The sequence below is a fragment of the Centrocercus urophasianus genome, unplaced genomic scaffold (assembly GCF_019232065.1).
Source record: "Centrocercus urophasianus isolate 14NV4802_14NV808 unplaced genomic scaffold, USGS_Curo_1.0 seq_18, whole genome shotgun sequence".
NCBI lineage: Eukaryota > Metazoa > Chordata > Aves > Galliformes > Phasianidae > Centrocercus > Centrocercus urophasianus.
Window position 1 is genome coordinate 24,462,440 of NW_024884733.1, and position 20,822 is coordinate 24,483,261.

At 42.2% G+C, this 20,822-nt stretch overlaps 3 protein-coding genes across 4 annotated transcripts in view; all 3 read right to left on the minus strand.

Moving 5' to 3' along the window:
* GLIS1 (GLIS family zinc finger 1) overlaps positions 1-521 on the minus strand; it is a 186,398-nt gene extending 185,877 nt beyond the window's left edge. The window contains exon 1 of the mRNA XM_042819432.1: positions 240-521. The gene's annotated coding sequence lies outside the window, so the exon portion shown is untranslated. The remainder of the gene's footprint in view (positions 1-239) is intronic.
* Positions 522-584: 63 nt separating this feature from the next.
* On the minus strand, positions 585-15,813 carry NDC1 (NDC1 transmembrane nucleoporin). The gene is made up of 18 exons (XM_042819539.1): positions 15,769-15,813; positions 15,562-15,682; positions 15,327-15,428; positions 14,749-14,923; positions 14,144-14,282; positions 13,347-13,455; positions 11,870-11,921; positions 11,137-11,269; positions 9,779-9,871; positions 8,603-8,684; positions 7,568-7,723; positions 6,282-6,536; positions 6,034-6,152; positions 5,757-5,807; positions 4,226-4,289; positions 3,014-3,114; positions 1,907-2,067; positions 585-842 (listed from the first exon to the last, which is right to left on the minus strand). Exons 1-18 carry the CDS (start codon positions 15,811-15,813, stop codon positions 779-781), a joined length of 2,022 nt encoding a protein of 673 aa, XP_042675473.1. The 3' UTR covers positions 585-778.
* Positions 15,814-16,036: 223 nt separating this feature from the next.
* Positions 16,037-20,721, minus strand: YIPF1 (Yip1 domain family member 1). Of its 2 annotated transcripts, none has more exons than XM_042819438.1 (10): positions 20,646-20,721; positions 20,370-20,444; positions 19,935-20,068; positions 19,309-19,389; positions 19,113-19,200; positions 18,870-18,986; positions 18,126-18,292; positions 17,566-17,748; positions 16,522-16,616; positions 16,037-16,210 (listed from the first exon to the last, which is right to left on the minus strand). In XM_042819438.1, the coding sequence occupies exons 2-9, from the start codon at positions 20,398-20,400 to the stop codon at positions 16,527-16,529; spliced, it is 891 nt and encodes a 296-aa protein (XP_042675372.1). In that variant the 5' UTR covers positions 20,401-20,444; positions 20,646-20,721; the 3' UTR covers positions 16,037-16,210; positions 16,522-16,526. The 2 variants fall into 2 exon arrangements, with proteins under 2 accessions (XP_042675372.1, XP_042675371.1); XM_042819437.1 differs by having other exon boundaries at positions 19,935-20,098.
* Between the last annotated feature and the right edge of the window lie 101 nt (positions 20,722-20,822).

Here is a 20,822-nt window from a genome sequence, read left to right on the forward strand (position 1 = left end):
AGAAGCTACCAATAGTTACATTGCCTTGAAAGAGGTGGATATGTTGCAAAGATCCTTCATATCCACCTGAACAGAAAGCTGCTGATCCAACCTTTCATGCACAATATCACTACCTACAGCTTTTACCAAATACAGTAAATGTTTCCTGTATGTCTCTGTGTAGATCAGAGCTCGTTTCCCAGGTCACCCTGAAGACAATAAAATCCATGCTGATAAATTCAAGCAGTATTTTGTCTTACCAATATCTTTTCACGTAGCCATTCTGCTCAGAAGGAATCATTTCCATCCTACAGGAGAGTAGCACCTTTCATTCCTTGGCACATCTGTTTCTTATTCTTAAAGCAGACGCTTCATCTGAGCTGAAAGTGTGAGCAGCTAAATTTATGAAACACTCAGGGACATGAAGTATCTGTGTAAATCTCCACCCAGCCCTTCATCAGGAAAAGCAGGGAAAGAATATATGAGGGAAAAACAGGGAAGAGCCTAAATGGGAGAGTAAGTCTGATAATCTCAAATGTCACAGTCTGACATAAAATAAGAACTGACACTTTCTCACCTGTAAGTGATGTTAAAGGAAGGCAAGATGAATTTGAAGACATTTTATTATACAAAAGATGAACTCTTCCAAAACTGGAAGAGACTTTCTACAATTTTAAGAGTTTCATTCTGCAACTTGTGCTTCCACATGTTTTTTCAACAATACAGGATAAAAAGGCTCAGTAGTCCCACTTTCTTCTTACCAGAAGCACCAAACTGTAGCTGTATCAAAATCTGATATTTATTCTTTATACTCCAAGAACTGCTGAAGTCTTTTCTTATGTTCTGTAGAGACTTGCACTGCACTAAAAACAAACACAGAACATAAGTTTTTACATTAAATGTAGTACACCACAATACCAAACCTCATGCCAAAACTAAGTGCACACTGAAATAAACATCTGCACTCGAGTTGAAATTTAGAAAACCCAGCTGTACGAAAGCTTAGGTTCCAAGAAAAACACACAGAAAAGTAGGTATGAATCCTTAAAAATATCAATTCCTCAACAGCTTCCACTACTAAAAGACAATTATGCCTAGAAAGCTCATCTGTTTCTTCACCTGTTTAATCATGGCATCACAAAACATTGTGAGTTGGAAGGGACTCACAAGGATCTCTGAGTCCAACTCCTGGCTGCACAGATAACAACCTTAAAAACTAAACCCTATGCCTGACAGCACTGCCAAATGCTTGTTGAACTCTGGCAGCTTGGTGCCATGAGCCCTGCCTCTGGGAGCCGGCTCCAGCACTCAGCCACCCTCTCAGTTCAGGTTGTTCCTAACATCCCATCTGAATGATCCCTGATACAGCTTCACGAGCGGCTGTTATTCTTGCAAAGTTGACTTACGTATGAAAGAATCTCAAAATGATTTATCCTGTACACACAGCATTTCCAAACTGTGAGACATTTCATCTCACAGAGAGAGAAGGGCAGACAGCGAAGAAAGATTCAGCTCCACACATTCAGACACCAAGTACAGAAGTCAGCCTGCTGTGACAGCAGCTGAGAGCCAGTTGTTAGACGAGCAAGAAGCATTTAGTAAGGCTGCCCAAGATTCTCTTCCCACTAAACAGATAGTTATCTCTAGTCAATTTATTTTGCAGCAGCAAAGATTTAATTATTGAGTGACATCCATGGACCACTTTAAAGTTCATAAAATTCACTGAGGACCCAGAATTCTTTGATTAAGTTTCTAGCAGGACCATATACATACACAAAAACTTTGTAAGGTTCAACAAATTAAAGAAAATAGAAAGATGCCATGTTAGAATAATGCCCTATAGAGATTTTGGCACAAAAGTCCATTTCCACAGTAACATTTAATTTAAAAATCTAGCAAGGGAGAAATCATGAAGAAGAGTTCTTACTTCAGGTGTTCTCCAAAGACAGTGGTTATCCGGTACAGAGCTGTTTTCAAGGATGCTCTCAGTGCAAATCGTAGTGTTTTGTAGGATGTGTCCACCAGGCTTCCTGAACTCCTGGGAGGTTTGCTAGAAACATGAGGCAGTTTGAAATGTCTGTCTACAACCTAATGGAGAAAAAAAAAAAGAAAAGATGAGCTCCCTCTGTCTGGTCAGTTACTTTAAAGCAGAGCTAACAAGATATTTATTAAATAAAGCTAAGTAAAAAAAAAAAATTCCAATGCCACCAAGACACAAAAATGTCTTGGAAACCAAAGTTGGCCTTACATTTCCAGGCCATCAACATCAGCACAATAATTAAGATCTATGAAATCAGATTCTCTGGTATTAAGTCTAAATGCTAAGCACGGCAGTACAAAACCAATTCTGTTTTGTGTTATATCTTGCTTCCTTCAGAAACATGGGAGGTGCTCCCTGCCCCTTACCCAGCACCTCTTCTTGGAATAAATGACTTACACTGAGAAGCTCAAAATCCTCAAAATCCTTTCCAAGAATCTCCACTAAGGAAGTGTAAAAATGATGGTATCAAAAAGACATGCATAGCTTTGGAAACAAATCTTTTTTTTTTTTTTTTTTTTTTTTTTTTTTAATTCACATTTCCAAACATCAACAATTGGAGAGTTTGAGTAATGCCTGAGCACTGCTTTGTGATCTTATCTCTAGCGGTTTGCAAAGCCTCCAAGTGCTGCAGATTGTATGAAGAATTCTCTACAGCCCATTGAAGACCAAGTCCTAAGCTTAAGATACAGGATATTTGATGCACCCCTGAAACAAAATGTTTAATTCAAAAAGTACCGCATGCTCAGTTCAATATTTCAGTAAAAATGCACCTCCTGCTTCTACATATTAAAGATCTAACAAGGCTTTTATCCAGCTGTCCCATAAGGAACATAGTGTCAACTGGTTGTTTCATTTAGATTAGCTGAAGATGAGAAGCTGTTTACAGCAGTGACTAATTCAATGCCACGACTGGTCAGCGCTGCTAAAACACAAAGCTAACAAAACTCCTCCCATAAAGTTGTTCTGTGGTAAGGAAAAGTTCATGGCTTTCACCTCCTGAAGGGTCAGTAAAGTATTCAGGATAGCTGGCAGCGTAGTTTGAACAACTCCAAATTGGTCTTCAGTGAAGGAGGCTGCTACCAAATGAGACAGACCTTTTGGGGGAAAAAAAGGTTGCTACAATTACAGAGTTCTCAACTTGTGATGCATTAACAAAGACTACATGTTTCCTGAGGATCCTACTAGCGTGGTGGAATTCTTAGGACTTTCTGCAGCCAGATGACCATTACCTCAGTTTTGGCTTGCTGCAGGGCTAAATCAGTCACTCGTCTGACTGCTGCACAATAGCTTGAGGCTAATGATAGGGGAAGAGAGATAAAATATTTAGAAGAGGACTGGCTCCCTTTCTGCTCCTCTGATCAGAACCGTACCTGACATCAACCACAAGACAAGTGCTATTTCACAATCTTAGCCGTGCAGAAACATTTCCAGATTACTGAAAGTTTTGTTCAGCTTATACAACAACTTTACTACTCTGAAAATTGGATCTGAAAATTGGATTGAGCTTTTAAACCCTTCTCAGTTTATTCCATTAAAAAGCACTGCAGCCTCGCTCACCAACCCTTGTTAAGACACAGACAATACAAAAACCATATTTATGATCCCCATCTCCTGACCATATTTCTTGACTTGTCACCTTTGATCTGACACAACCTGCCTCATCAGTCCATAAAACATCTAACCCAGGAGGAGGACTGATCTTTGCACAGTGAAATCCAGTCAAGGATTCTAAAGACTGGTGTTTGCTCTTGACACTGAGATAAACAATCAAGAAAGTCCTGTTGTGCAGCCACGTCCTCGTTGGTTTTTTAAATCTCTCTGGACCACTTCTTCCAAATTATTTGTTAACTTACTACTTGAATGCCTGCCTGCCTCCACACCCCCAGCTAACAAAGAAGGACACTTCAGGAAGAAAACCTGCTGTAAAAAAAAATTCTTACTGAAAGAAAATGTGAAGCTGATAGATAAATGGGTTAATGTGGAAGAAAAGCAACAAATCAAATCCAGGAATCACTGCCTCCAGGGAACAAACTAAAAAACTGTGCATGGGATTTCAAAATAAAGTAGTGAATCTTTATTAAAGAGATCTTTATTCACGTTATAGAAAAGCAGTTGTATTTCTATCAAAAAAGATTCAAAGTTTTTACAGGTTTTGTAGTTCCATGAACATTAGGAGCAGAAAAACTGGGAACAGAAACTGCTTACCTTCCAATGCCCAAATGTGCATCTGGGCATCAGAGAAAACAGCTTGGATGGAGGCTTCCGGATGCTGAGAAGAAATCAAAGCATTCTAGCACACAACCTAAAAGCATCACCAAAACTGCAGGTTTCAATTCAATAATACACATTTCTTCAGTTCACATGACTCCTCAGAAAAGATCTGCAAGGCTGACAAATGTCAGGAAATGCCCAGATAAATCTGTAGGAGCTGCCCACAAAGCTCTAGCTACAAGTGAAGATTCCAAGAGAGAAAGTATATTTGCTAGCTTGTTCTCAAGGGCTAAATAAACACTAGTCTCTCCATTCCTATATCGTGACCTTGTTTGACTCAGTCTCCATTCTAGTCTAGCTGACAAGACTGCTATATATGAATAACTCTCACACGCACAGAAGAGATCTGCATGCAAAAATGAATGAAACCTATAAAAACAAAGATCTACAGTAGAGGACATTTACTCTGTAAAGCTTAATTAAGTTGTTCAGTTTTGTTAAGAAAAGCACTCAACTGTTTTTTTTTTGTGCAAAAACTAAGCCAAACTTGCACAGTATAAACACTTATACTACTGAAATACTTTACAACTGAAAGGTAGAAGTAAAATTAGTACCAATGTTTCAGAAGGAGAAATTCCAAAAAATCCAGCTACCTTTTTTCCCCACAAAGGAAAAACATAAAGCATTCACTTGGTACACTAACCTGACAAAGTACTATTAACAGAATCCTAACCTTAACTAGAGGCTTATACCATAGCAGTTAGCATCCTGAGATAATTGCATTTTTACGTTCTCAGTTGTTTTATTATGATACTTCAAGCAAAATGCTGCTTATAAACAGCCTAGCTTAACCAAACATTTACTTTTTTAATACAGGCATAGGGTAGTCCTGCTTTAAGTATCACAATAAAGACAGCACTGTACTTACAATTAGATTAGAAAAAAGAACTTCTGAATCACAGAACTGCAGGGGTTGGAAGGGACCTCAAGAGCTGAGTCCAACCCCCCTGCTAAAGCAGGTACCCCACCACAGCTCACGCAGGCAGGTGTCCAGCCAGGTCTTGAGTATCTCCATGTAAGGAACTCTCACTGGGCAGCCCATTCCAGTGCTGTGCCACTCTTACTATAAAGAAGTTACTCCATAAGTTTGTGTGGAATATCTTGAACCTAAAACTTGAACTTCCTACGTTCAAATTTAAGGCCATTATTCTATGTCCTATTGCTGTGCACCACCAAGAGGAAACTGGGCTTATCCACTTGCTTCCCACCTCCCTGGCTGAACAGACCCTGGTTCCTCAGTCTCTCCTCATAAGCAGATGCTCCAGGCCCTCTGTCATCTTTGTCCATCTCCACTGGACTCTTTCAAAGAGATCCCTGTCTTTTTTGAGCTGGGGAGCTCAGAGCTGGACACAGTGTTCTAAATCATTACTATATGGAAAAGACACACATTGCAACAGCAGATCTCACATGTTCATGCATTTTCTAGACCATGCTGCTCACTCACACAACACATGATCATGACTACCTTGCTGAAGAAATACATTATCAGCACTCGTCTTGATAAGAAGTTTTTTATCTGAAAAGAAACAGATGAAAAACATAGTATTTATCAGAAGGCAAGCAAAGTTAAGCCTCCTCACTTCTACCATCTTTTCACAGTGTAAAGGAATTGAGTGAGGCAGAATATGTTTCATTAAGTCATGTAAGCTAATTGAAGAAGTATCCTTCAAGAGTTCTTTCAGAAGAGAGAACACTTAAGCTGTATTGGCTGTAATCTATCTGTGCTGCAACTTTCACTCTACCTGTTCTTGCTTGTTCTGGAGCCATGTGTAAATCAAACTTGGCTGCACAGCCTCGCTGCCAACTCTCGCAACAGAGAGCGCTGGGAAGGATTCGTGGTGGGAACCATTCAGTTGCAGACCTACAAGAGAAATGCAGTCTCCTCAGAAAACAGGTTTCTGTCCCTTTTCCTCTCACGCACATAGACCTCTACTGGCATCTACATCTATGACTACGAGGGTAAGAACAAATGTAGCAGAAAAGTCTTTACCTGAACCTGATGTCCACAGCTTTGGTCCCCTTCGCACAACCAGAGGACTCTGGACTTTTCCATGCCAAGGAGAACTTAACTCCAGAATTCCCGCCTTGCAAGTTAAAGCAGGTGAACTGAAAGGTGAACCAATATCAGACCCAGGCGATGCCTTTAAAGGCACTGAGGATGATTTAACCAGGGAAGACATAGCAGCTCTGGGAATAACATTAGACCTCTGTAACTGGAAAGGGATATCTTCTGCCCCTGCAGCTCCTAACAAGAGAAATATGCTGTAAATAAACATGCTGTCAAGACATGGGTTTGTTACTAGATTGCTGCTTCAACAACTTTGTATTGTCAAGAGTTTTTATTAACAGACATTGCTTCCACCTTGCAAAGAAGTACATATCAACCTGAGCACAGAGTTTTTAAGAGTTCTTTCCACTTGTTTCCTGAACATCTCCTTCTGCTAACAAGCATTACAATGCATTGGATGTATCATCACAAAGCATCTTTAGCATTCCTAGTATTAGTACTGGAAGGCAAGGGTACTTAAGGACAGTTCCTAAATAAGAACAACAGTTCTTTCTGATTGGTATGAAACACGTCAGCCACAAATTCCAAGGCAGCAGCAACAGCACTAGAAGAAATTCACCTCTGACATACCAACTGTCCCCTGCTGTTCCCTGGACAGGAGTTCGCTTGTGTCCCAGGCACTGACTGCTAAGGGATCCAGTTACCTGCCAGCCCTCGTACTGACACAGCTCTGCTGCCAGGAATGATGCCTAAGACCAGCATGTGAAACACCTGAAATGCGTGCTGCCTGCATGCAGCTCGAGACTCAAACTGGCTCTTCTTCTTTTACCATGATACTCAGTGAGCCACATAAACATGTTCAAAGTCCTTATGACAACAAAAACTAACTTTGTCATCTTAAGGTAGCCAGAAGAACAGCTAAGCAAGTTATAAAGCATCTCCTGGAAGGTCTTAGAGTTCTTAGATTCAGTCATATTCTAATAATAACTCTAATAATTAGACTTTCTTAACTCATGCAAGTGTGGAAGACCATACTGCATTGAATATAACATCAAGCAAAGTAAACAAAGTAAGCACACTTTTGAAGCTTCCCATTTGTTTAGGGGATTGAAATGAAACAGGAGTGGGACTTCCTTTTTAATGTTCCCATTTATTTGCAGAACCCCCTCAACTCATTTTTCCATACAACTTCATTCAGATCACATAGGTGCATTAGTCTATTGCTATTCTCGTGCTTTACAAAGCATTATGAGCATTTGCTCACATACCTGGAGTCTGTGGAGATACTTTCATCTCTCCCACTTGCTGCTTTGCTCTCCCATTTGCTGCTGCAGCTTCCTGCTGTGCAATCAACCTCTGGGTCAGATCAGTCAGAAGACTCAAACACTCCCTTGATATCGCAGTCCAGTTGTGTGGGTGCCCACCTAGGAGCATTCACATAAAAGGGAAATGCAGTAGGTATGTTTGATCTCTGCAGTACCCTCATATCTATTCCAACAGTGCACATTTGCTCTCAGCAAAAAGCTTCAAAGACAGCAGCACCATTCCGTTTGTAAAAAGCCACAGTGCATTTTCACTGCAGCAGTATATTTATACTGAAAAGAAGATGAAAACATGGACAGACTCCATCCTACTGGCAATTAATAACTCCACAAGACTTCAGTGAAACCCATTAAGCACGTGGGAAACGAGCAGTTTGGTCCATCAGATTTGAAATGAACTAAAATGAACAAAGTAATATCAGTGGTAATGGGAAATGCTTTAGAAGTTGTGCAAACATCAGAAATCCCAATGATGAGAAACAAAGTTTTCAAACGTTTCTAGGCAGACAAAGCTGCCCTTCTCTGCCATATCTTCATATACAGCAAGAGGCTTGTATACTAAATGAAATCGTGGCCTTTGTTTGCTTTCATAATTCCAGTGGTGACCCACTATCTATGCTCAGTTTAATCTCACATCTGAACACTGGCCTTACATACACGAGTTGGATTATTCAGTTTGGATTATTTGATAGGTGACATCACAAGGATCTTGCTTTCAATACTTTAAGGCCTGTGTTTCCTCACAGTTGTCATTTAAATCAAATAACAGGGACTGGTATTTACTGAGTAGATAAAACAATGTGAATACAGAGAACTAAGCATCCTTTTGGAAAAGGCATCAAAAGGACATTTTTACTTAGGAGGCCTCATAGCTTACATAGCATACATCACAGCAGTTAAAAAATAAAAACACTTGTCAACACATTCAGCAAACATTTAATTTAAAAAAAAATAAAAATAAAAATCAACCTGAGCTCTTACCTGGTTGGCTGAGGCTAAAGACCTCCTGACGTCGAACAGGAGAATACTGGGAAAGTAACATCAAGTCTTGTAAGGCTAAAAACTGGAAGGAAAGGGAAGTGTTTTCACAAGTGCAAATTCCAAGGAGGTTCTTTAAAAACTGTTGTTATCCATAGAAATGCAATTCTAACAAAGACCAAGTTTGCACAGACTATGACAAGCCATGTGATAGGGGCGGGGGGGAGAAAAAAAACAGGCAAAAGACTGCATGTATCCCCAGAACCAGTTTGGATAGAGCATCTGAGCAGAGCTTTGGAAAACTCTCCTGGTATGTTCTTCCTTTGGAGCTAAAGAAAATCTAGGACTTTTTAATTTTAATTCAATCTTAATAGCTAACAACTCAGAGAAAAAGAGCTCAAGTCTAGAGAACAAACTGTTGAGAACAAACTGTTTTTGCAAGCCAGAGCTCATCTGCAGTGTGCAAACAGCACAAAGCCTAACACTGCTTTTTCACATGACAAGTAATGAATGGGGCAGACCAATGATAACCAGATTTCTCTCGCTGTGCAAGACCCAATTATAAGTTAGACACTTCAGTCTAATTCATAACCTCAGCAGTTGCTGTGCTGTGATTGATTCTTCTTCACAGATCCTTTGATAATGTAACAGAGATTACAGGAGGTTGCAATTCACCTGAATCCCATTTTATCTCTAGCCTTATCAGAGATCCATATAATCATTAAACACGGATCTTCCACGTGCTGAAGAATAAAGTCACCTATGTTTACACAACACTTTTTACATGAGGTCTTCAATTCCTGATTATTATAAACAGTAAGCTCTACTAAAGTCTAACACAGCCTCACCAAAATTACTGTTTACCACAATGGAAAGAAAAGAAAGCATTCATAACCTTTTATTTTAGCATCATTACAAACTAACATCATTACTGCAGGCATACATCTCACCTTCACCTCTAAATGAATCCATCTTCAGCCTAAAAGTAGTATAGCACGGTGAGCACCAGCAGATGTCACTACTGAACAAGTTTTCACCATTATGACTGTCTCTCTCAGCCCTGAGGCAGCTTTATAAAGAACTAGCAGCAGTTTCTCTAGCTGCCACACAGCAGATCACAGTTTGAGAATCAGCTTCCCAGCACAAATCTAACTGGGAATATTGCAGAAATCCAGTTACCTTTATAATGAGCGGAGGGTTGCTGTTTAGGATTTTAGGCAGGCATTGGTCTGTCTCCTCAGCAAAAGTTGGCTGAACAGGAAAGTGATGTGTCTAAAAATAAATACCAGAAGTTGTGTTATACACACTGCCACGGCACACCAACCTCTGTAGCACAGATCTTGAAGAACAACCACACAATGTACCAGGTACCCAGAAGAAACACACCACATAACCAGTGCAAAACATGGGGGGGAAAAAAGCTTAAGAAAGATCATATCTGAGTTGGTGCTCGTCAGGAATTATGGACCACAAAAGCACATACCCAACTGCTTCAACTTACTACAGACTGCCTTGAAATTTCTAACAGAAGCAACAACAAAACCAAACAAGCACACAACAAAGGCCACTCCTCACATTTAAGGCCAAGGTCTTAGAAAATCCAGCTCCCTTTATCTTGAAATGCCCCCTGTGTACCCATACAGCTGGGCAAATCATGTGTAGACAGATTACTACCATAATGATAACTGGGAGAAAAATCTATCGACACCACAGCCAAAAATAAGACATTTCAACAGCTGTATCTGTCTTTTAAGATGTAACCAATCCAATGAAAAACTGCAGGGATCTTTTATTAAATAATAAAATATTTTACAATTCTCCTCCTACACTGTTTCGTTGATAAACTAAGAAAGCCTTCAAATATAAATAACTGCTTATGTTGTTATCAAGCATTGCATATTTTTAATACTACAGAACATGAATCAGTTTGGGCACAGACTCTGCCAGTTTATTTGTTCAGTGTCACTGAATTCAGATTACATATTAACACTTTTTCTCTTCCCCAGCTGCAAGACTGGAATTGATAATGGCCATGGCTGTCAAAGGGTTAACAAAACAGCTGTGTGGATCTGATGTAAGCTTAGAGATTCTTGGCTGCCTTTTCCTTGTCACCCCCCAGCACTCCCACTCCCACCACCCCCATAAGCACAGTCTCAGATTTATTCTAATGTGATTCATTATATATTCAAATGGTCTTTTTTTAGCCACATTAATTTGTAACAGTGATTGAATGAAAATGCAAAAGCATATTAATTCCCAGGGCTGCTTGAAGTCTATTATAATACTGCAGCCTGAACTCTTATTAACGTGTCTCTCCTTTGGAGAATTTGGATGCCTGGTTGAAATGTGAGATTTCCAGAGCTTAGCTTGCAGAACACTGACCACCTTCTGTTACCCTTTCTGTTGATAAATTGGACTGAGATCTCATTTCTGGATATTACCTTCTCACATAACCTGCAGGTGTGTGCCACAAGTTCTTGCTTTTGAAAAGAAAGCATTATCAGCAAAGCACTTCAGCACTGTCACAGCACACCAACCTCTGTAGCGTAGATCTTGAAGAACAACCACGCAATGTACCAGGTGACCAGAAGAAAAACACCACATAACCAGGTGTGGTAAAATAAGGAGAGATCCAATAAGCCAGACAGTGTGTCAAGAGGATGCAATTTACTGCAAATAAATCAACCAAGATAAAAGTATTTTTATTGTGGAGGATATTTTTAGTAGGCTGCTCATTGTTGATTTTGTTGGTGGTTCTCAACAAGTCCCATAAAGATGTTATGAGATCACATCTCTTTAACTTTCTATTAGAGGTGATTAGATGAAATTAAAATTAATGAAATTAAGGGAAAAGCCACACGGAATAAATGACTGTAATCACAACTTCAGTGCATTAGAGTATTAAAAGCTGCCATTTCCCTATTTGAAGAGGAATCACAGTGATGTATAAAAATGAAAACATCCTAAAAACACAGAACTGGATAAAAACCACAAATGAGATCTGGAGAGAATACCCTTCCAAATATTTCAGTTTTACAGAGATGAAGGCTACCAAAGAGGATTCCTTACAGCCTAGCTACAAAATGGCTCTTACCAGGGGCTGCTGGCCCTTGTGGGGTTTATTTCAGAAGCCTCCAATGCTCCCCATGTTCTGGGGGAGGTCAGGAACAGAGCCCTACTATGCACAAAGGACCAGTTGCTAAGCTGGACTACCTGGAAAGGCAGCTGTTGGCAATATTCTCCTCCAAATTTTCAGCACAAGGTACCCACCTGTCTATACGAAGGTCCATTGTGGTGCTTATCCACATCTTTGGGATATAACCTAGGGAACAAAGAAATAAACACAACACTGAAGGAAGTAAAACACAGGCAATCAAGCACACAACAGGCCAACAAGAAGACTGAAGTAGAACGCATATATAAAAGACAAAGAATGGCCTTGTAACACACGTGCAAGAAAACAATCTGCCTTTGGGATTTCTCTCTTCTGTTTCTTAAAAAAATAGGAATGAGAGAATGGAAGAAGAGGTGCCAGGACAACAACTGCGTGGTGAGAGATGTTGCTCTTGCAACTAGCTTCTCAGCACTGGAATATTTGTATTTCTTCTCTATCAAAGGAGTTAATAGTAATTTGATATTCATTTTCACCACAGCTCAGACAGCAGCAGAGCACTCATAGAGATACAGAAGAAACCAATCTTGAAGCAGTTGCCCCAGTGGAAAACGCTCTAGCATAGTTTTACATCATTTAAAGTATAACTACAACCCTAACACAAAAGAAACCTCCCTGTATTTCATCCAGTCCAACCCAGCTGTGCCCATCAGTAGAATTTATCATTATCATTTTAAGGAATGATTCTTGATTCTCCCAGAAGGGAGGCAAACTGCATTTTTCTCCCCAGTTTTCTCCAAATAACTGCAAATAAACTGCACTTGAGAATAAAGCCAAAGTGCTTGTTTTTTCTTAGAAATAGTAAGGAATGGTGGCACTACGTACACAGAAGTTGTACCTGCTGCCAATGTTCCAGTTTCTGCTCTGAGACTATTCCCAATACCAGACAATGGAAGGAGTAAGCCAGGCATAGCAACATTTACCCACGTGACAAAAAAACTGAGTTAGATATATTTAAGTTACAAATAAAAACAAAATTCTTCAATTGTACTTTGTTTCCAGGCTTGGAGTATTTTTACACAGATCAGAATGGACACACAAATAGTGGCCAAAAAGGTTTCAAAATGCATCCTCTGCAATGCTAGCTGGTTAGAGCTTGGTAGCTCCTCCTACGTGCAAGTTACTTCACAGCTGCCTGCAGTGGAATTTCCTTCCAAGAGGAGAACACCAGAAACAACCCTCTGGAGGAGGATCAATGTTTTGGCACAGTGTCCAAAAACACAGGCTTCAGGTTAGAAAACGAGTGTTCCCAGTCGTCTTCTTAGAAAATGGTAATGTTCTTACTCATGTGATGTTACCAACTGGGTGAGAAATTCCTCTGTAAGGTGTTAACCTCTATGGAAAAAGAGACATTTCTCACGTGCTAACCAAAATGCTGTAAGGCTTTAAGAATTAATACCAGCATGCAAACTGTGCCTATTTGCACTATTCTAGAGAGACATTACTTGTCTTATTTGTTTAAATAAGCCCACATGCCTTCAGCAAGCAATCTGAGAGGCTGAAAAAACAGCACAGATTCCCTGCCTAAAATAAAGGAATTCAAAATACAGGCACTCCAACTTTACAAATCCTTACCAAAGAAGTAATACACAACGCAGAAGTTTCTAACCGAGTACAGAGATTCCACACAGCTGTGTTTCATGAGGAGAGGCAAAGACCTTCTGAAACGTAAGTACTTGTATTGCTAGAAACAAAAACAATAGTTTGATAGCATTCAGAACAAACTGGTGAAACAGTTAAAAAAATAAAAGCCTGCTTTAAAACCTGTAGCCTAGACAAATTAAAACTAATCGGAGCAATATTTCTGGGCTGCATTTCACATCTCACTTTCTCTCTGCTAGATTTCTGCAGAACTGCTACAGCCCCCTCTAAAGGGATCAGTCCCACAGTAGAAGCACACAAATTAGCTCCGGATGCTGAGTTTAAGCTTAACTCACTGTATGCTCTTCAGACTTGAAAAAAATCTGGTACTCCATCACAACTGATAAATTTCTGTTTGTTTGAAAGCAATCATCTAAAAGCCCTGAGGATTTTCAGCTTTTAGGTAACCTCTGTTGCTAATTCCTGACGTTAATAATCAGTTCATGTATATTGTTGCTTTCCTGCAGCTCACCTCCTGCAATGGTCCACCTTAGCCAGCTTTGAATGTGCAACACAGGGCCCTCAGCTCCCTGCACCTGTTTGAAAGAGGCTGAGCAGCAAGAAGGAAGGTGAACATTACTGGCACCAAAACATACACTCACTCAGCTTTAATCTACTGGTAAAAGCCAACTGAGACCTGGTGCTGCCACATTCAAAGATATAAACAATCAAGGCCATTTTTCAATAATTGCTTTCTTTATCTTTCTGCTCAAATCTATAAAACTGCTTACCTGTATGATTGGAAATGGCAAATAATTCATGTTGTTAATGAGGTATAAGAGACTGTAACAGTATCCCATGAAAGCACCAGAAAGTAGAAAGAAGAGGTGGTATTCATTTAGGCACATCTGAGGAACAGCGTCATCGAGGCTAAAAGACAAAACTTACTATTAATTTTTTTTTAAATCCAGCATTTGGAATTCAAAGAGAAACTTCACTTCTGCTCTCCTGATCAGTACATGTGATTGTATCTGAGCATGTCCAGTTCCCATTACATATTTCTGTACTTTATGCATGAGGATACTTCTGATATTTCAGAAGTAAGGCACACCCACCAGAGACTGAGCTCAAATGACAACCAACCTGGCAACTCTCCATCGACAATCCCGACAATTCAGTCATTCTGGGTTTCTGGCCCATTTATCTCCCCATGTATTGTAATATTTCTCAGTTGAGGCATTTCCTAGCCTTTATTAAAAAAATATCGACGCATACTTGCTCATTTTTTGACAGCACTGAAATTTCAGTCTCTTACATAGAAAAAATGGCCATCAGGACCTACTTTTACAACAGCAGCTCTTTCCATAACTTATCCTTAACACACAGACATAATTACCTTTCTGAAATCGTGCAGGGCACAGCAAGAAATTGGAACCTCCCTTTTGTCATAACTGCAGCGCACCAAGCCACCAACATGCCCATTACAGCATGAGCAACTGAATGGATAACTTGCTGAGGGTGAATTATTTTTCCTATCAGCGCTACTCGAGAGCATGGTATCGATGGCACAACTGTAAATAAAAGCCAAAAGCGAATTTTTATTTGCTATCAATAGAACTGATCATTTAAAATAAAAAAAATAAAAAAAAAAAAAAAGGCATTGGCACCACACTTTCAGCTGGAATCAGTCACCAGATACAGAAAGCAATGCAGAGGGACGGAGCGGTGAAGCATGCACACATCTGGGCTGCCTCTCCTGCTGCCATCTGAGTCCCCTTCTGACTCAAACCCATGATTTTCACCTTTCCTCGCTCACTGCAGCAGTAATTAAATAGACTGCTACCTCTACTTAAAAATACCTTTTATGTGCTGCCTACGTTAACTAAAAGCAAACTTGCAAGAGGTGAAAACAAATCTCTCACACCCCCATCTGATTTATAACCGGAACCACAGCCAGTTCAGCATGCAACCCACCTGCATAAAACTCCACGTTGAAAACGCTTATTATCAGAATCACAGCAGACATCAGAAGGATGCAGAAGATGACATGCGAAGTATATAAATCATCAAAAGAATCTAAAGGTAGGAAAGCAACAATCAGCCCTCAGAAGACTGCAGTAACAAACAAGCCCAGCTAGGAAGACCCGCCGCTGAGGAAGCCTGAGGGAGAACGCGGGCCGGGCAGGGTAGGGCAGGGCACGGCACGTACCGGACAGCCAGCGCAGCGGGCGCAGGGGCTGGACGCCGCTGAGGAGAACGAAGGCCGCGGTGCAGACAGGCAGCAGCAGCACGGACCAGGCGACGGCGGCCGCCAGCCTCCAGCCCAGCACCTGAGGGAGAGGCGGCGTGAGGGGGAGGAGGGTACGGGGAAGGGAGGGAGTGTATGAGGAAAGGGTCGCGGCAGCGCCGCGCTCACCTGGCGGAGCAGGGCCCGCTGCCGGCCCGCCGCCGCCGCCTCCATGCCGGGCCCGGCGCCGTTCAAAGTCTCCGCCGCCCAACGGCCTCCTCCCGCACGCCGCTTCCGGCGCAGCACGGCGGGAAGCTCGGGGCAGCCAATAGGAAGAGCGCGACGCCCCTTTTCCCCGCCCACCCCCGACAGGAAGCAGCGCAGGCGCGCAACGTGGAGAGGACTGCGAGTCCCGGCATCCCCCGCGCTGCGCAGGCGGAGAAACGAGCGGCGCACGGAGCTTTCGCATCGCTTTATTCCGGCGAACAGCCGGGAGACCGAACGCCACGTACGGCACCGGGCGCAGCCCCCGCGCCCACAGCAGCCCGTGGTTCCTGCGGGGCTTCTTCTGCACAAACGCGTCCCGTTCTTCAGTGAAAAAATAAAGCTACTGGTGGAGAAACAGCACGACCTGAAAGAGAGAAGCAGCTCCTGTGAGCTCACGGCTCTTCAGAAGCACTGGGCATGCATGATTAGGGCTGTTCCGCCTGACTCGTTATTAAATAACTTGTTGTCTTTCTCAGTCTTTTACATTCTCACAGCCATCATTTAGAATTCCAGCTGGCAGAACAGTAATAAATGGTATTTATACGCAGACCTCATTTGGTGGAGTTCATGTGTGCAACCCTCAACCATAGTAGCAAGGGAGATGTTTCAAGACCTGTGTTCCCTAATGACAGGATTCCATTTTTAGATGCTTAAGTAAGAAATCTATGATCTTACCTTATTTACTTAACTTTTGTTATCAGCGTTGTTCCATTGTGAGCAGGGATAATAGGTGCAGGAAAATCCACTTCAGGGGCATCAAAAAAGTATGCCTAAGTTATTGCAAAGCAGAAAAAAAAGACCATTTAGGAAGAAACAAATGGTTCTGCCTCATCAGCCCCCATTCACTCTTGCCATATCCATTGTCCATGAGCTGCAAGCACAGCACTGAAACAAGAAGTCTGAATCTTTTAGTTCTAAGAGCTTTTATCAGATTAGATATGGTCAGTTAAAATGAGACTCTAAATTGGATTTTACAGTATAACAGACAACAGTTCAGATGTTTGAATTGTCCAATACCAGAGAGGACAGCAGAAATTTACTCAACTGACTGCTGATTAACTGATGAAGCTCCATGCAGCCTACAATAACAGTAGCTCCCACTGTTATCAGAATTGCATTTGAGCCTCTATCTGCATGCTGAGCAAATCTATTTAGACAAGAGGCTGAAGTGGGGGGAGTCAGAACTGAAGCCTGTATGGTATAATTCTACTCAGTGCAATTAAAGAACAAAAAAAAAAAAAAAATTTATTGTCATTATAGATTTCAGTAGCATTAAAGCCTTCTGATTTCATAATGTGGATTTACTAATCTCTAGCAAGTTTATGCTTTCATATATAGAACTCAGAAGCATGCACTATATACTGAATTCAATAATTTTATATGATTAACTGAGCATAGTACTTGTTGGAATAATCTGTGACTAGATTACAAAGATTAAAGTTGAACAGCGAATTAATTCCAGATAAAAATACTGTTTTCTGGGTAATTTTGTGCTAAATATTCATTATTGAGTTTGCTACTTGCATTGTCAAAGTCCAATTGGCATTGAGTTCTGCTATTTGAAATAATTAAAGGGTGTTTTTTCACAAGCACTTCTTGCTTCTTGATTTAGAAAGATTTCCCAGCAGCATCCTTCCCTGTATTACACCATGCTGCAAGCCTCAGGTAATAACAACTAACAGAGGCAGGTGGAATAATAAAGAAATAAGAGTCCTCTACCAAGCAGCCAACAGACAGCAGGGCGTGGAGCAGCACGATGGTCCCCACGGTCGCCAGCGCAATCCTCCGGTTATCATCTCTGACAGCAGGCCAGAAGGTCATCACCAAAACAGAGCCCGAAAGGCACAGGGAAAAAATCATCAGGACCCAGCGCACCACTTTTTGGGGAATAATCCACAAGATCTGCCAGGGAGGAAAACGATTGTCAGAGAGACTGCGTGAAACTGGGATTCGTTTATTTAATGCATCGTGTTCTCTGACATTTCATCACTTCCAGCCAATTTGCTCTCTAATTTTCCCATGCCTCATTTGAAGAAAGGACAACAGCAGCCACAGCAACAAGGAGCTGCTGCCCATGACAAGTTCACGTTTCCTAAGTTCTGGGCGCCCCCTCCATGGCCTCCCCATCATCAGAGCGGCCCAGGATGGTGCTGGCCAAGGAAATTTTGTCCTCAGAGCCTGTGCATCAGCACTGCCCTCAACACATCCATCTACACATGCAGCCTGGGAGGACACATCCCAGTCCCCAACCTTGCCAGCAGCCTTCAGGCCATACGTACCGCTGTGGGAATATAGACGAAGAGGGAGTAGCCATATACACACACTATCTCCAGGAAAGAGTAGGAGACAATGTTCATAACTTTACTGTTCCTCCACATCAGGAATCCCCAGAGAGCAAGGGGAACAAGCCAAGCGTATGCATAAATCGTTGTTGCTGCTATGGAGACTGTAAATATATCAGAAGATTTAAGGTTCTATTAGAATACTAGCCAGAATCAAATGTATGGAAGCATTAAGCCTGAAAACTAGAGTTTCCTTTGAAATTACTTTCAAAATGTAAAGCATTCATTATTCATAAATTGAGAATTTTGCATTTATGTCCACTTTATTCCCAGTACTTTCACCAGCATTTCAAGTTAATTACAAAGTAAAAACTCCAGAAATGATTACTTTGCTGCTTTCAATTTATTACACTTGAGTATGAAATGCTGTCATTTTCAGTGTGAAGAGAGCCATGCAGAACAGAAAAAAATAAAAATAAATTTTAAAAAGAAGTTCAGCTTCAGATATTGAAAAAAATAACATTTGAGAATAGACATGACTATCAAATCCAAAACTATTTGAGCGACTTCAAGCCCACTTTCAGTGTTTGCTTTGCCATCTCTTAAAAATTTCCAGACAGCAATCAACCAACAAGACTGCTAAATAAAAGCTACAGCCTGTTTTTGTGTTACTGCACTAGCACATTAAAAACAGACAACAACAACAACACACCCTCAAGACCATATCGTCTACTTACAAACCTTTTCTGAACTCAGGCACGTAGTGGTATGTTGGCCTGCCCAGGTGGATGAAGAAATTTGAGAGATTGCCACTAACAGCAATGGCAAAGACAAGTGTAGCACATATCCAGAAGGGACCTTAACAAGAAACACAATTTCAGTAACAGCTCCTCTGCTCTTGTAAGTTTTTTAGCAAGAGCAAGTAGAAGAATGCAAACTCAAAACATTTAGCACAGAAGGGAACTTATCACACCTCATACCTACCATAGAGGTCGGGATTGCTGCGGACATACAGCCTTACAAAGTTCCTTCCTGGCACTGGGAAAACCGAACCCTTGATTCTGTCCAGGACCTATGAGAACACACAGTTTTGTCTGACCAAAAATGACAAAAGGAAAGATCCTTTATGCCTGGATAAGACATGGCTCAAACGAGTTCTCCTTGAGAGTGGAGTGCTAACCTGGTAGGTGTCCACATCGAAGAACGTCTGGTAGTACTCAAATGTCCAGAAAGGGGCACTTTTCTTCTGTCCTGCAAGCAGCTGTATGGTGGGAAAAGCAGCATGGAAAACATTACAAGCATGCCATTTATAAATCACTGGCTCATTTACACAATAGTTAAAACACTTCTCTTCCCAAGCAGAAAACAAAATTAACAAAGAAGTACCTATTAGTGCTTTCTATGAACTACTTAACAGTTTTCCTTTTCTCCTCCAACATTTGTTAGTAGCAGCTAGGGATCTCCCTGCAAGCAGAACAGTGGTCTGGTGTTCTAAAGAGCAGCAAGATGCCACCTTTCAACACATTATTTATAACGTTTTCCTGTATACCACAAGCTCCTTTGTGCTGACTGACAGCTGCATCAGCAGAGCCTTCAGACAGACCCTGGGCATTTCAAAGCTTCCTGTTTTCCTGCCAGAGGCACCACATCACAGCAAAACTGGCAGAAACAAACAGAGCATTGCTACAGCAGAGAAGCCAAGTTTTAAAGCACTCAGCATTCATCCCTGCTGTCCTCTAGGAATACCTCAGTGTTGTCAGCACCACCTGTGTGTGCTGAGGGGGCACTGCTGACGGGGAGTATTACCTCTGTTTTATCCGAGTCGTCGGTCCCCAGCAGTTCATCGTCCTCCTCTCTCCCCGGCTCCTGCCGACGGCTGTGCTGATTCTTATGGGCTTCTGCTGGCTCATCGATGCTTATCGTGGTGGCATCGGGATTTGCTGCAAGCAAATGAGCTGCATCGTCAAATTCTGCAAATAAGCACGTTACAAGAAATGATGATTAGATTACATTCAGATCCCCGCACTACCCAAGAAAGGATCAATAACTCAGACACCTGAAGCACAACCGTTTCTCAAAACCCAAACCGACACATTCCAAACGCTTATTTAACGGAGCGTTCGCCCTCCTCTCCCACTGATCCGATATAACAGACCCGTACCAGGGAGCTGGAACGCAAAGCACGGAGCCGTCACACCTCTGACAGCCGCCCACCCGGCACCCCCAGCCGCCCAGCCTCACCTCGGAACTTCAAGTCGTCCACCGCCGCCATCCGCCCGCTCGGGCCGAGGAGCAGCTGCCGATGCCCGCACCCTCCTGGAAGCACAAGGCCCCGCCGGGCCGCTCAGCACCGCCGGGCACACGCAGCACCGCTGGCCGGGCCGCCGGCGCTGCCCCCGGTGTCACCTCTGCGGGCAGTGCCGACGGAGGCCACGACCGGCCGCCCCACCTCCCCCCGGGCCGCCCGCCTCCCCCGCTTCCCCAGGGAGCGCCGCACCGCCCTACCCAGCCCCGCACCTTTACTCCCCAACCCCTTGCCCAACCGCGGCCTCCGTCACCCTTAAAGACGCGGCAGGAACTGCGCCGCGACAGCCAATCGGCAGCTCCGCTGCTCGCTTCTCCCGCCCACCCGGCGGGCTAGAAAAGAACCCATTGGCGTAAAGCTCCGCGCCGGCCAATCGGAGGCGCTTCCTC

Excerpts from the sequence above, each read along its gene's own strand:
- YIPF1 (XM_042819437.1), bottom strand. The coding sequence starts at position 20,400 with ATGGCGGCGGTGGACGACTTGAAGTTCCGAG. Across the intron at positions 20,099-20,369 it reads GGACGACTTGAAGTTCCGAG|AATTTGACGATGCAGCTCAT; the intron begins GTGAGGCTGGGC and ends GCTTATTTGCAG. Across the intron at positions 17,749-18,125 it reads TCGTCTATATTCCCACAGCG|ATCTTGTGGATTATTCCCCA; the intron begins GTACGTATGGCC and ends CCTCCCTGGCAG.
- NDC1 (XM_042819539.1), bottom strand. The coding sequence starts at position 15,813 with ATGGAGGCGGCGGCGGCGGGCCGGCAGCGGGCCCTGCTCCGCCAG. Across the intron at positions 8,685-9,778 it reads ACCCTCCGCTCATTATAAAG|TTTTTAGCCTTACAAGACTT; the intron begins GTAACTGGATTT and ends CTTTCCTTCCAG. Across the intron at positions 4,290-5,756 it reads TAATGTATTTCTTCAGCAAG|CATCCGGAAGCCTCCATCCA; the intron begins GTAGTCATGATC and ends ATTTCTTCTCAG.